The sequence below is a fragment of the Drosophila subpulchrella genome, unplaced genomic scaffold, assembly GCF_014743375.2.
Source record: "Drosophila subpulchrella strain 33 F10 #4 breed RU33 unplaced genomic scaffold, RU_Dsub_v1.1 Primary Assembly Seq16, whole genome shotgun sequence".
Lineage (NCBI taxonomy): Eukaryota > Metazoa > Arthropoda > Insecta > Diptera > Drosophilidae > Drosophila > Drosophila subpulchrella.
The window spans coordinates 1,515,133-1,527,562 of NW_023665498.1; the positions used below are offsets into that span (position 1 = coordinate 1,515,133).

Genomic DNA, 12,430 nt, shown 5'->3' on the forward strand with positions numbered 1-12,430 from the left:
CGTCTTTTTCACTGCGTTGCAAACTTCTGACTGAAATTTTTATACCCTCTGCAAGAGTATAAAAATGTAATAAAAGAGAACCGTAAACATCGTTTAAACGTTAAATCAATTCAAACAACTATTGTTATTAACAACGGAGAGGTATACAATACATGAGTCACTGAAAGTTTTTGGCAAGACAAGACACATAATTAAATATGATTCAGCTGAGAATTTAGTAACTATAATCAACCCAACATAACGGTAAACAAATCAGTAGATTATATTATTTGCCCAATTAATTTTCAAAACTAAAAGAAAATATTAAAAATGTTAAAATAAAAACTAAAACTATTATAACAGATATGCATTTAAAACTCCAATTGGAGAAGTCCCAATACCAACTAAAGAAGGATAAAATACCTTGTACTTAAATTTCCAAGTAGTAAAAGAAATTCAAAATAACTTAAACATCGAAAATAAGGTATCGGAATTTCTTTAACAATTTCCCCAAGCCGAAGAACTTATGACCGATAACGAATCGAGCTTTATCTCAGCCCAGTTTACATCTTTTGCCCAGACCCGAGGCACATTACCTCAAACGGACAGGTTGAAAAAGCCCATTCGACATTTACAGAACTAGTTCGCTGCATAAAAGAGCCGCTCAAGAATATAATCAGAAATTCAAAATAACTTAAACATGAAAAAAAAAGGTATAGGAATTTCTTTAACAATTTACCCAAACCGACTGATAACAAATCGAGCTTTATCTCAGCCCAATTTACATCTTTTGCACAGACCCGAGGCACAGTACCCACAAGCCCATTCGACATGGAGATACATATGCAAGCAGCAATGCAAGATTGTAATGCGCAACCTACCCACTATTTCAATCTCTTGTTTTCTAGCATCAAAACTGTAGAAGCTACGGTTTTGGGAGGTTTGTGGGCGTTAGAGTGGGCGTGGCACCCTGCTGATACAGACTTGCGATGCGCAGGAAGCCCATGAATCAGCGTGCCACATCGCAATAGCCTAGCTCTTATAGTTTCCGAGATCACAGCGTTCATACGGACGGACGGACAGAGTTATCCAACCAGGGAAACGGTTCCACTTATGGAATGAATAAACAATTTCTAAAATTCAATCTTGGCGGTATTGCTTTGCCTTCAGCGATATGGCCTTTGCCTTTCTTTTAATACCCGTTACTCGTAGAGTAAAAGGGTATTCTAGATTCGTCGGAATCCGAATCGATCTAGCCATGTCCGTCTGTCCGTCTGTCCGTGGGACACTTTTTTTTGGGTCAATCGATAGGGATTGATGAGAACAATACATTTCAGCTAAAATTTTTATTCTAGCATAAAAACTGTAGGAGCCACAGCTTTGGGCGGTTTGTGGGCGTTAGAGTGGGCGTGGCACTCTGCTGAAACAAACATGCGCTGCGTAAGAAGCTCAAAAATCTGCACGCCAAATCTCAATAGCCTAGCTCTTATAGTTTCCCAGATCTCAGCGTTCATCTGGACGGACTGACAGACGGATAGACGGACATGGCTAGATCGAATCGGCTAGTGATCCTGGTCAAAAACATATATACTTTATGGGGTCCGAAACGCTTCATTCTTCATGTTACATAATCTGTTACGAATCTAGTATACCCTTTACTCTACGAGTAACAAGTGTAACAACTCTCCACGAGGTAAAAATAGTTATTTTATCAGCTTTTGTGAAAAAATATATATATATTTCATATATAATACTAGATCCTCCAGCTTCATTAAAATATTTATGAATTTTATATTAAACAAGAAAGGAAGTTAACTTCGGCATGCCAAAGTTTGTATACCTTTGCAGTTATAATTATTAAATTTAAAAATACAAAAAATAATATTCCCAATAGCATGAGATAATATGTCAAAAAACACCGACGCTATAATTTGTTTCATATTATTTTCCCACCAATTTTCCGATCGTTCCTATGGCAGCTATATGATATAGTCGTCCGATTTTAATAAAAATAAATTCAAATTTCAGAACTAATTTAAAAATGATATTTCCAAGCGTAGGAGGTTATATGTTAAAAACACGAAAGATATTGTTAAATTTTTTTCCCGATTACTCCTATGGGAGCTATAAGATATAGTTGTTCGATCCGGCTGGCTCCGACTTACCTGCAAATAGAAAGAAGACTTTTGGGAAAGTTTCAGACCGATAGCTTTAAAACTGAGAGACTAGTTTGCGTAGAAACGGACGGACAGACGGACATGGGAAGATCGAGTCGTCTAGTGATGCTGATCAAAAATATATATACTTTATGGGGTCAGAAGCGTCTCCTTCACTGCGTTGCAAACTTTTGACTGAAACCCTCTGCAAGGCTATAAAAAGAAGGAACGCTTGAGTCGAATGCCTCGTCTATATTAATCTCTTAACGAATTAATATACATTCGATTAAATAAATACTTAAACAAAAATTGTAGTGTTCGGTACCGCTTCAGTAAAATTTTTATGATATACCCATTAGTTAATAAATAAAATAAAATAAAAATAACCTTTCAGAATAACATAACTTTACAGCCAAAATGCCCCAAGAAGCATAATGGTAGTTCCTGGTAGAGTTGAACCCGTAGTTCACGAAAAGTAAGCAAGAAAGGAAGTTTGCTTCGGCAAGCCGAAGTTTGTATACCCTTGCATTTCTAAGAAATAATCAATGTTAGTAACACCATGTTAAATTTTTAAGGATTGTTGCTAGCTTCAGTGATATTTGTGTAAAATTAAATTCGTAATGCTGAAAAGTTATAGTATTCTATATCCCAGAGTAAAAGAAATTACGATCAAAATCAACAAAGCAACATTATTTTTTTAAATACCGTTTCAATGACCGTTTCTATGATTTTTAGTAAAGTTCAATTCGAAGTTCCCAAATGTACATAAAATGATATTCCCAATAGTATGAGATAATGTCAAAAAACACGGAAGCTATAATTTGATTCATAATATTTTCCAACAAATTTTCCGATCGTTTCTATGGCCGCTATATGATATAGTCGTCCGATTTTAATAAAATTAAATTCGAAATTCAGAACTAATTAAAAAATGTTATTTCCAAGCTTAGGAGGTTATATGTTAAACAAGGAAGAACGCTATAGTCGAGTACCTCTACTATCAGATACCCGTAACTCAGCTAATAGGACAAACGGGAAATTGAGATACGCAAGCAGCAAAGTGACACGGAAATGCGCCACCTACCTCAATATATGGTTATGTAGACAGCTTTAAGCGTTATGGGCGTTAGAGTGGGCGTGGCAAACTTTTTTTTTTGGGTCAATCGATAGATATTGACGAGACTAATACATTTCAGTTAAAATTTTTTTTTAGCGCCACAGGTTTGGACGGTTTGTGGGCAATAGAGTGGGCGTGGCATATTCGCGTAACGAACTTGTGCTGCGTACAAGAATACGGAATCTAAATCTGAGATCCTTCTGCCTGTTACATACTTTCCTACGAATCTAGTATACCCTTTTACTCTACGAGTAACGGGTATAAGTAAAACATATAACACCCAAATTGGTTAAGCGCAACTCGAGAAATAATTAAAAAGACCGAGATACCAAAAAATTCTATTTAAAAAACCTCAAAATATTTTTGACTTCTTTTTCGAGATCTTAGGGTACAAGGGCAGATCTGCAGCTTTACTAGCTTCCACGTTACGGGCGAAAAAAATGTAGCTATTTCTCGATGTTTTCCCGATAAACTAGTGGGTTTTTCCAAAAGTGGTTGAACTTAAGTGGCTTATATTGAGCTGTAAAACACCATTTAAATATTTCCAAGACATTAAAAAAGAGTTTGGATACGGACAAACAAAATTCAATGCAGCGTTAGTTGTTCTGAACTGATAAAAGGGGTAATTTTTGTTGATCAATAATTTTAAAACGTGAATTTTTACAACAATGTAATACCGTTTTAGAACAATAAAAAAAATCTGAAAAATATATTTTTTATATTTTTGGCTCTAATTGTCAAACTATAGTATCTAGACAAATTATGTTAAGACGGCGTGCATAGTATGTCATAATACATTTTCAACGACATTTAGCAAATGCTATAGTTTAAGTGGTTCAGAAAGTACAGCCTTTTGAAATTGATCTATTTATGGCGGTTTTCCCGCTAAACTATTTCGATAAGTGGTAGAACTAAAGTTTCTTACATGCAGCTAAAATTTCTAGGACACTAAACAACTTTTTGGGACAAACACACAATCTGACCAACAAAATATTAATTTTGAAAAGTCCCACAAAATCTTGTTTTTAAAATAACCTTTAACCGGAACATCTCACTTTATGATAATATGAGGTGTCATTCGACGCATTTTGTCAGCAAGAATCTAAAAAGTCTAATAAAATGGCCCGTGCTCCCCCACCGGCCCAATCGCTTAAGTATTCTAAACTGTCACTTTTACACTTTTACTGATTTTTCTCCTAAACCAATTGACATTTTTTAAGTGTTGGTATGCAATCAGTTAAGTCTTTGCGATACTTTCAGTTCAATTCTGCGGCTATATATAGTACTCGCCTTCGTACATTCTCCTGGTGCGCTTCGTCACTTCGTGCACTGTCGTCCACAGTGATTAGATTAGCATATATGAGCTTTATTTCATTTACTAGAATGTATTACAAGCTTCTGCATAAAACTAAGGGTTTAACTTACAATATTCTAATCCAAGTAACGACTCCCGAAAAATTCTCCAAGCTCTTTCTTCAGACAGTGGCTTATCTGTTGGAATTCTTAGAACTTCTCCTTGCTGCACCAATTCAAAAACCATGTATAATGAATCCTCCTGCGGGTCATCCAACACTTCTACCAACTTTACAACGTTAGGATGATCAAGTTTTTTTAAAACAGCTATTTCTCTGTAAACTCGATCAAGCGGTGATGTAGTTTTCCTAGGTCCCCGACGCATAAGTCCAGCTTGTCGTGCCAGACGTTTCTTCGACAGAATTTTCATAGCATAATGTGTTGAGTCTTCTTCGGAGTAAGCCAATTTAACGAGACCGTAGGAGCCCTATAAGTTAATAAAGTTAATTAATATTTTATTCCTAACTTTAATCTAATAACTTCAGGGTCACACCAAAAAACGTAAGGTAAACAATTTTTTTCAAAATTCCATTTAAGGAACAAAGTGCATTTAAGTCGATCGTTACCTTTCTTAAACTTAATGTACTATAAGCGAAAGCTGTTTTTTATACCCGTTACTCGTAGAGTAAAAGGGTATACTAGATTCGTCGGAAAGTATGTAACAGGCAGAAGGAAGCGTTTCCGACCCCATAAGGTATATATATTCTTGACCAGGATTGCTAGCCGAGTCGATCTAGCCATGTCCGTCTGTCCATATGAACGCTGAGATCTCGGAAACTATAAGAGCTAGGCTATTAAAATTTGGCATGCAGATTCCTTAGCTTCTTGCGCAGCGCAGGTTTGTTTCAGCAGGCTGCCACGCCCACAAACCGCACAAAACTGTGGCTTCTACAGTTTTCATGCTAGAATAAAATGTTTAACTGAAATGTATTGTTCTCATCAATACCTATCGATTGACCCAAAAAAAAGTTTGCCACGCCCACTTTAACGCCCACAAACTTCTAAAAATAAGTACTTCTAAATAAGTAAGTAAGTATGAACGCAGATATCCCGTAGCCTTGTACGCAGCGCAAGTTTGTTACGCGAATATGCCACGCCCACTCTACCGCCCATGCAGTTGGCGCTCACAACTTTCATGCTAGATAAAAAATGTTAACTGAATTGTATTGGTCTCGTCAATACCTATCGATTGATGTAAATAAAGTATTCCACGCCCACTCTAACGCCCATAACGCTTACATCTGTCTACCGCCCGCTAACCATATATTGAGATCGCGGGTAGGTGGCGCATTTCAATCTCGCCTTGCTGCTTGCATATCTCCATTTCCCTCTGGTCCCTTTAGCTGAGTAACGGGTATTTGATAGTCGGGGTACTCGAATACAGCGTTATTCTTTGTTTTTATTTATCATATACCTTTCTAAACTTCTTTCACGATATGTAGGATGTCGGAGATTTTTGTCAACTAGAAAGCAAATGAAAAAGTAAAATATACAAAAAAACAAATTTTACAGATTTACACTGAGTGCTACAATAAATGTATGAGTGGTCGCTTCTAGTGTGCCCACAATATATTTTTTTATTTTATTCGGGCCTAATGCTATTAAAAATGTATTTTATTCAAAGCCAGTAACAAAATTTTTCCTCGGGTATCTTGTACGATCCTATGACTCCACCATAATACCTCTTTGGACTTAAATATTAAGAAGGCTGTGACTGTGCATGGGTCCTTAACCTTTTGATTTTGTTTTTATCCTGTAAACAAAAATATTGGGTAATAATACTATTTTCATCAACATGTGACCTGCATTTTAAAAATTTGGTTTGTTAATATTCCTTTTTCCACCAAAAAAACTGTTTTTTATGCCAAAACAGTGGTTGGTTGTGGAATTATGGTCAACTACTAGTCCATATACAGTTGCGGCAACAAAAATGTGTAGGCCATTCTGCTTCTGCTACAAAATTATTATAAAAATAGCACTTTTAACTGTTTTCGGCTTAAAACTTCATTTGCTGAAATTTTTTGGCTGTTTTTCGTTTTGTTGTATTAAGAATAAGTACGACTAAGTGAATTCGTAAAATAATGAATAAAATAGTGTCACCAATGGGTCATGAAGCGCACTGTAAGGATAAAAATAGAATGACATTCAAAAAGCTAATTTATAAATTCAATGCAAAAGATAAGTTAAGTTGAATCATCGAATTCTTTAAAATAATGATTAGTAGTTACCTAAAAGAAGAACACAAAAGAATAGAATGTAGTACGAAAGTCCCAATAACGCCATAACTGTTAAAAAGTCATGTACATGAATCCCGTTTAAGCCGCCTATCAAGTTGAATTTTTTTTTTATAATTGTAAGTACATAAAAAGTTGTATATAATGTACGTAAACAAAAATTATGCGCTTGACGTCCAAAAAAAAATCTCCCTAGACTGCAGAGCATGGATGAATTTGAAGGACGAGTCTTAAATAAGTCCCACAATAAAAGGGAAACTCTTTTATGGTCTGGCGGCTAAAAATTTCAAATGTTTAGACGAAAAAGACTTTAAATTCACATCTAATAAACTACAAAATTCAAAATTGAGTCCTCAATTCACATTTGCAAAGAATAATAATGGTGAAGCATCATGGTATTGGCATATTCTCGTACTATAATGATGGTACCATATCGTAATATAAACCCATATAGGATAAACATATTCACTTTAATAGCTCAGTAATTATGATGCAATTTTATTCGTAATTCAAAATTAATTTTTTTGGAAGCTTTACCACGATTATAAACCAAAAAATCTAATAGAGAGTCGTCTAAAGTTTCAAAACCCTTAAGCTAAATGGTAAAATGGGGACCTTTCAAGCCCCAGAACTAAAACCCATCGAAAATCTTTGCAGAAATGTTAAAAAACTATGTTTTTAATGCAAAACCGAAGAAAAAACTGCCCTTAAGCTATTTTCAAAGAGTCACACAACAATTTTGCCAAGGAAAGATTCACTAGACACTAGTGACGTTAAAGTCGGTCGTTGTTGTTGTTGCAGCCCAAGACTTAGAACAATATTTTTTTACCTTGAGATGTATAAAAGCATACATTTCAATAAAAAAAAAATTTTCAAATCGCGTTATTTTTAAGTTCTTTAAGCCTTTTCTTTAAGTGGTGCTATTTTTGCTGCCGCATAACTTTGCTAAATGTTAAAAACTATCCGTATTGCGGGCGTAACCACTTTTATTTTAGTTAATATATATGTTACCCTACTTACCCTTACAGTCAGAATAAAAATATTGAAAAACAAGAATTGAAGTTAGCTTCGGCAAGCCGAAGCATATATACCCTTGCAGCTATAATTATTAAATTTAAAAACACAAAAAACGATGTTCCCAGTAGTATAAGATAATATGTCACAAAACACAGAAGCTATTATTTTTTTCTTTCATATTATTTTCCCACCAATTTTCCGATCGTTCCTATGGCAGCCAAATTATATAGTCGTTCGATTTTGATAAAATTAAATTCGAAATTCAGAACTAATTAAAAAATGTTATTTCCAAGCGTAGGAGGTTATATGTTAAAAAACACCGAAGCTATAATTTGTTTCATATTATTTTCCCACCAATTTTACGATCGTTCCTTTGGCAGCTATATGATACACGCTCTCTTGCGCGCTTCGCCACTACGTGTACTGCCGTCCACAGTGATAGTCGTCCGATTTTGATGAAATTTAATTCGAAATTCAAAACTTGCTAAAAAATGTTATTTCCAAGCTTAGGAGGTTATATGTTAAAAAGATATAATTAAAAAGATTTTTTTTTCCGATTATTCCTATGGGAGCTATAAGATATATAAGTTGTCCGATCCAGCTGGCTCCGACTTATATACTACCTGCAAAAGATATAAGACTTTTGGGAAAGTTTCAGCCCGATAGCTTTAAAACTGAGAGACTAGTTTGCGTAGAATCGGACGGACAGACGGACATGGCTAGATCGACTCGTCTAGTGATGCCGATCAAGAATATATATAATTTATGGGGTCGGAAACGTCTCCTTCACTGTGTTGCAAACTTCTGACTGAAATCATTATACCCTCTGCAAGGGTATAATAATTGTTTGTTATTACACCAGTTTACAAAAAAAAATCGACTAAACACGCCTTGAAGGCGACCTTGGTTTTCCGGTAAGGTACATCTTCTTGATTAAGAAAAGGTCACCTGAATTTGTTTCTATGGTACCAACTTTTTTGAAAGTGTGAGAAAAGTTTTTCGCACTGTTTTATTTTCTAACTCGAACTCTGATAAACCGAACTCGGTCATCAAAGACTCATTTTACAGGTAATAGAATGCCCTTTAACTTTCTTATACACAGCATTGAGTTCCATTCATTAGATTCGTCAAAGTTGAAAAAATTGACAAAATGCAAAAACGCTGGCATAAATGGATTCTTTAAAAAATAAAACACGCCAAGTTCAGTATTCGGGAGCAGCGGCCGTTAAACATTTTTTTAAATTTTCAGTGTTGGGGAACGTAAGAATTTGGTGCAAGTTGGTATGCATAACGTCGGATTCCTTGCTATTAGTGCTAGGCAAGCTAAAAAGTATGCGATTGCAGTTACGAGGAAATCACATTTGTAGAAGGAAATAGCAAAGAAACTGACGTTCTGCATAACAAAAATGTTCAACAGCCGCTGCTCCCAAACACTGAATACTCAATGCTGTGTATAAGAAAGTTAAAGGGCATTCTATTACCTGTAAAATGAGTCTTTGATGACCGAATCCGGTTTATCAGAACTCGAGTTAGAAAATAAAAAAGTGCGAAAATCGTTTTTTACACTTTAAAAAAATTGATACCGTAGAAAGAATTTTAAGTGCCCCCTTCATAATCAGGGAGAAGTACCTTACCGGTAAACCAGGTCGTCTTCAAGCTGGTGTTTTTAGCAGTTAAGCTCTGAATATTATACTGTAGGAATTTTAAAGACATTTAAATTTTAAAATTTTAAGTTTCATTTTTAAATTAAAACAGATAGACAACATATATTAACATAGATTAATAAATAAAAATAAGGGAAATAAATAAAAAATTATTTCATTTAGAAAAAAAAATGGATTATTATTTAAAATTAAACAAGTTGATTAATTTTAAATAAATCAATTTTTTAATTTGTAAGCGCAATTCTGTTTCTTAAATTCTCTAAAAAGTTTCTTGATTCAGGTACTAAATTGGTTGCTTCATTGACTGGAAATGAGGATATTTCAGAAGCTAATTGATTTAAACTATTTTCCGCAGCTTCAAAAGCTGGATTGTCTTTAGTAGGCTGACTAGAGGGTGAGCAACTAGGTGGATTAGAAAACTTTTCGTTTAGAGTGTACTCGTGTTCATGAAGAGCAGCTTTCCAGCTGAGCATAGTGTCGCGGTAATTTTTCTCTTCATTTTTCTTGTAAAGAGAGCTTTTAACAACTTTGTATAAAGGGTTCTGTGAAAATATGTTGGGTAACTATTTTGGTATTATTTTGGAATGGCGGATTTTCTTTGCCATGTTGGCTGGGGGAGTTGGGTTAAATCGTTGGTGTCGAATTCGTCTAAAATTTGGAAGAGAGAAGGGTACCTAATCCTCGTTTCGTGATAAATTTTCAAGAGTCATACACTTCTGAATAGCGTACGCTCTCTTACGAGCAGGGCAATCAAGAGAGGTGGCTGAGTGGTTTGTTTGCAGTTAGCATAAACTAGTTGACTGCATTGTTGTGAAAAAGAACATTTACTACATTTTTGTTCAGTTTGCTTACAATGCCGAGCAAAATGATTAAATCTAAAGAAACGAAAACATTGACTAAAAGCAACAAATGGACTTTGGTGTACAAAAAAAAATCTCATTGGGAATTTAAGTACTTTTTAACAGAATCTTAACCCTAGGAGTGCTGACAAAAATATCTTTATTATTTCGGTCCTTAGTCTTCACACGAATTATTTCTTGTATAGGTACCGGAAAACTTTGTCGGAATATTAAAAATAATACCCATTTTATAATTGAAATGCTTGAGAATTTTAGGTTCGTAACCATTATATTTAAGATTAGAGGACAGGGAGCTATTAGCTGCCGCTGCTGACTTGCACTCAGCCTTGCAGCGCCCATAACCAATCTTGTTTACTAAAATAATATCTTTAATGTTTAATTTTAACAGGAAACCATTTAGTTCAAGGGGATTCATAGAAACTCTTCTAGGTGTATTCTCGTCATCGTTTTCACCAATTTTGTCTATGTAGACCACAAAGGGTCCTTTGTGAGCGCTGCTGTACGAGTATCCGTTGTTTCCAAATTTCCGTTTTCTCTCTTCTCTTCATTGCTAGCATTATCCGTTATAATTATTGATGGACGTTGATGCACTACGAGCAGTACAAACAAATGGCCCAAAGACACAAAGCACGTGCTTGTTACGCGCGGGGCCCTTTTTATCAATTTGGGCAAAAAATGCGAGTTCGCGAGGAAGATACAAAAAACAAATAGAGACGGGACACAATAGAAAATAAAAGAAGCAACTAAGAATGAAGCAAATGAGTTAAAATATTAGTTTTTAATACCGGGATAGAAGTTGAAGTGCAAATTAAATGGTAAAGGTTGTTATAATTATTACATAGAACGCGAAAGGGCTCGTGCAGACAAAAATTTGACATACATCGTAGCAAATTTAGGGGATAATAATTTCGTGTTAGTCTAGCAGGGACATTGAAAGTTAGGCGGTTTACAAGTTCTACAGAATCAATATCACCTCTAATAAGATTTTCCATAAAAATAGTACCAAGCATGGTTCTACGATTTACAAGTGTAGGTAAATTAAGCAATAGTAATCTACTCTGATAGGAAGGTAGCCTTACGTTTTGATCCCAGTTCAAGCTACGAAGGGCAAAAAGAAGAAATTTTTTTTGTACCGACTCAATACGGTCAATGTGCACTTGATATTGTATAAGGGTCATCAAATTCTTTTGACCAACGCTTTATAAATCCAAGAACACTCATGGCCTTGTTGACAGTGGACATTATGTGGCAGTCAAATTTAAGTTTTGGGTCCAGAAGAACGCCTAAGTCATTAACTGAATATATACGGTCCAGTGACGTAGCAGACAGCAGCTCTTATAATACTACCACTTACTTGGCTGCTTGAACTTGGATGACTTACAGGATCATTGACCTCTTTCATCTCCACTTCTTCACTTTCCGATTCCACTAAATTTTTATCCGTACATTTTTTCTTTTTTTTTAAGGGTGATAATTTCGGCCTTTTATAATTGCTCAATTCCGAGAAAGGCCTTTTAACCTTGGCCCCGGAGGAGGCCATTTTTCTTAAGGTAATTTTACACGTAATTGATTTTTTTTAACCAATAACAAGAAACAAATATTAACTATTAGTATTTAAACGTATATATTTCTTTATATTTTTGTTTTGAAAAAAACAAAAAAGTAAAAATGGGGTGCTCAAACACCTCCGTTGCATGCAACAGGTCACACGCGAATGTTGGTATTCCTCTTCCAATCAGCGATTTGTAACCACGTGCCGTCGCCAACATATACACAGCTAAGCGGACACACAACTCCACACTGCATAGTCTTCATCCATCTCTGTTCCCTAATTCGCATACCGTTGAAAATAATTACATGCATACGCATTACCGCTGCTCAGGGAACTTTTGCTGAAATTTGAGTCCACGCATTTGCAAATTTTGTAACGCCAAGCTGCACTTTAGGTATTGATAGGCCTCTTTTACCTTGTCGCACAAAGTAAAATAACGCTCAACGCCATGAGCCCAACCTACAAAGACGACACGAACCCCAGCGACAAGCTGCCTTC

The 12,430-nt window shown here is 35.3% G+C and overlaps 1 protein-coding gene across 7 annotated transcripts in view; it reads right to left on the bottom strand.

Moving 5' to 3' along the window:
- LOC119559050 (calcium/calmodulin-dependent protein kinase kinase 2-like) overlaps window positions 1-12,430 on the bottom strand; it is a 118,873-nt gene that overhangs the window by 54,744 nt on the left and 51,699 nt on the right. For 5 of the 7 annotated variants that reach the window (XM_037872178.1, XM_037872183.1, XM_037872182.1 and 2 more), the window contains one exon: window positions 4,678-5,032. The exons of 1 other annotated variant lie outside the window; for it this stretch is intronic. In XM_037872178.1, coding sequence (XP_037728106.1) covers window positions 4,678-5,032 — 355 coding nt within the window. Of the gene's footprint in view, window positions 1-4,553; window positions 4,617-4,677; window positions 5,033-12,430 lie in introns of those variants that run through there. One more of the 7 variants, XM_037872184.1, reaches the window with a different exon arrangement.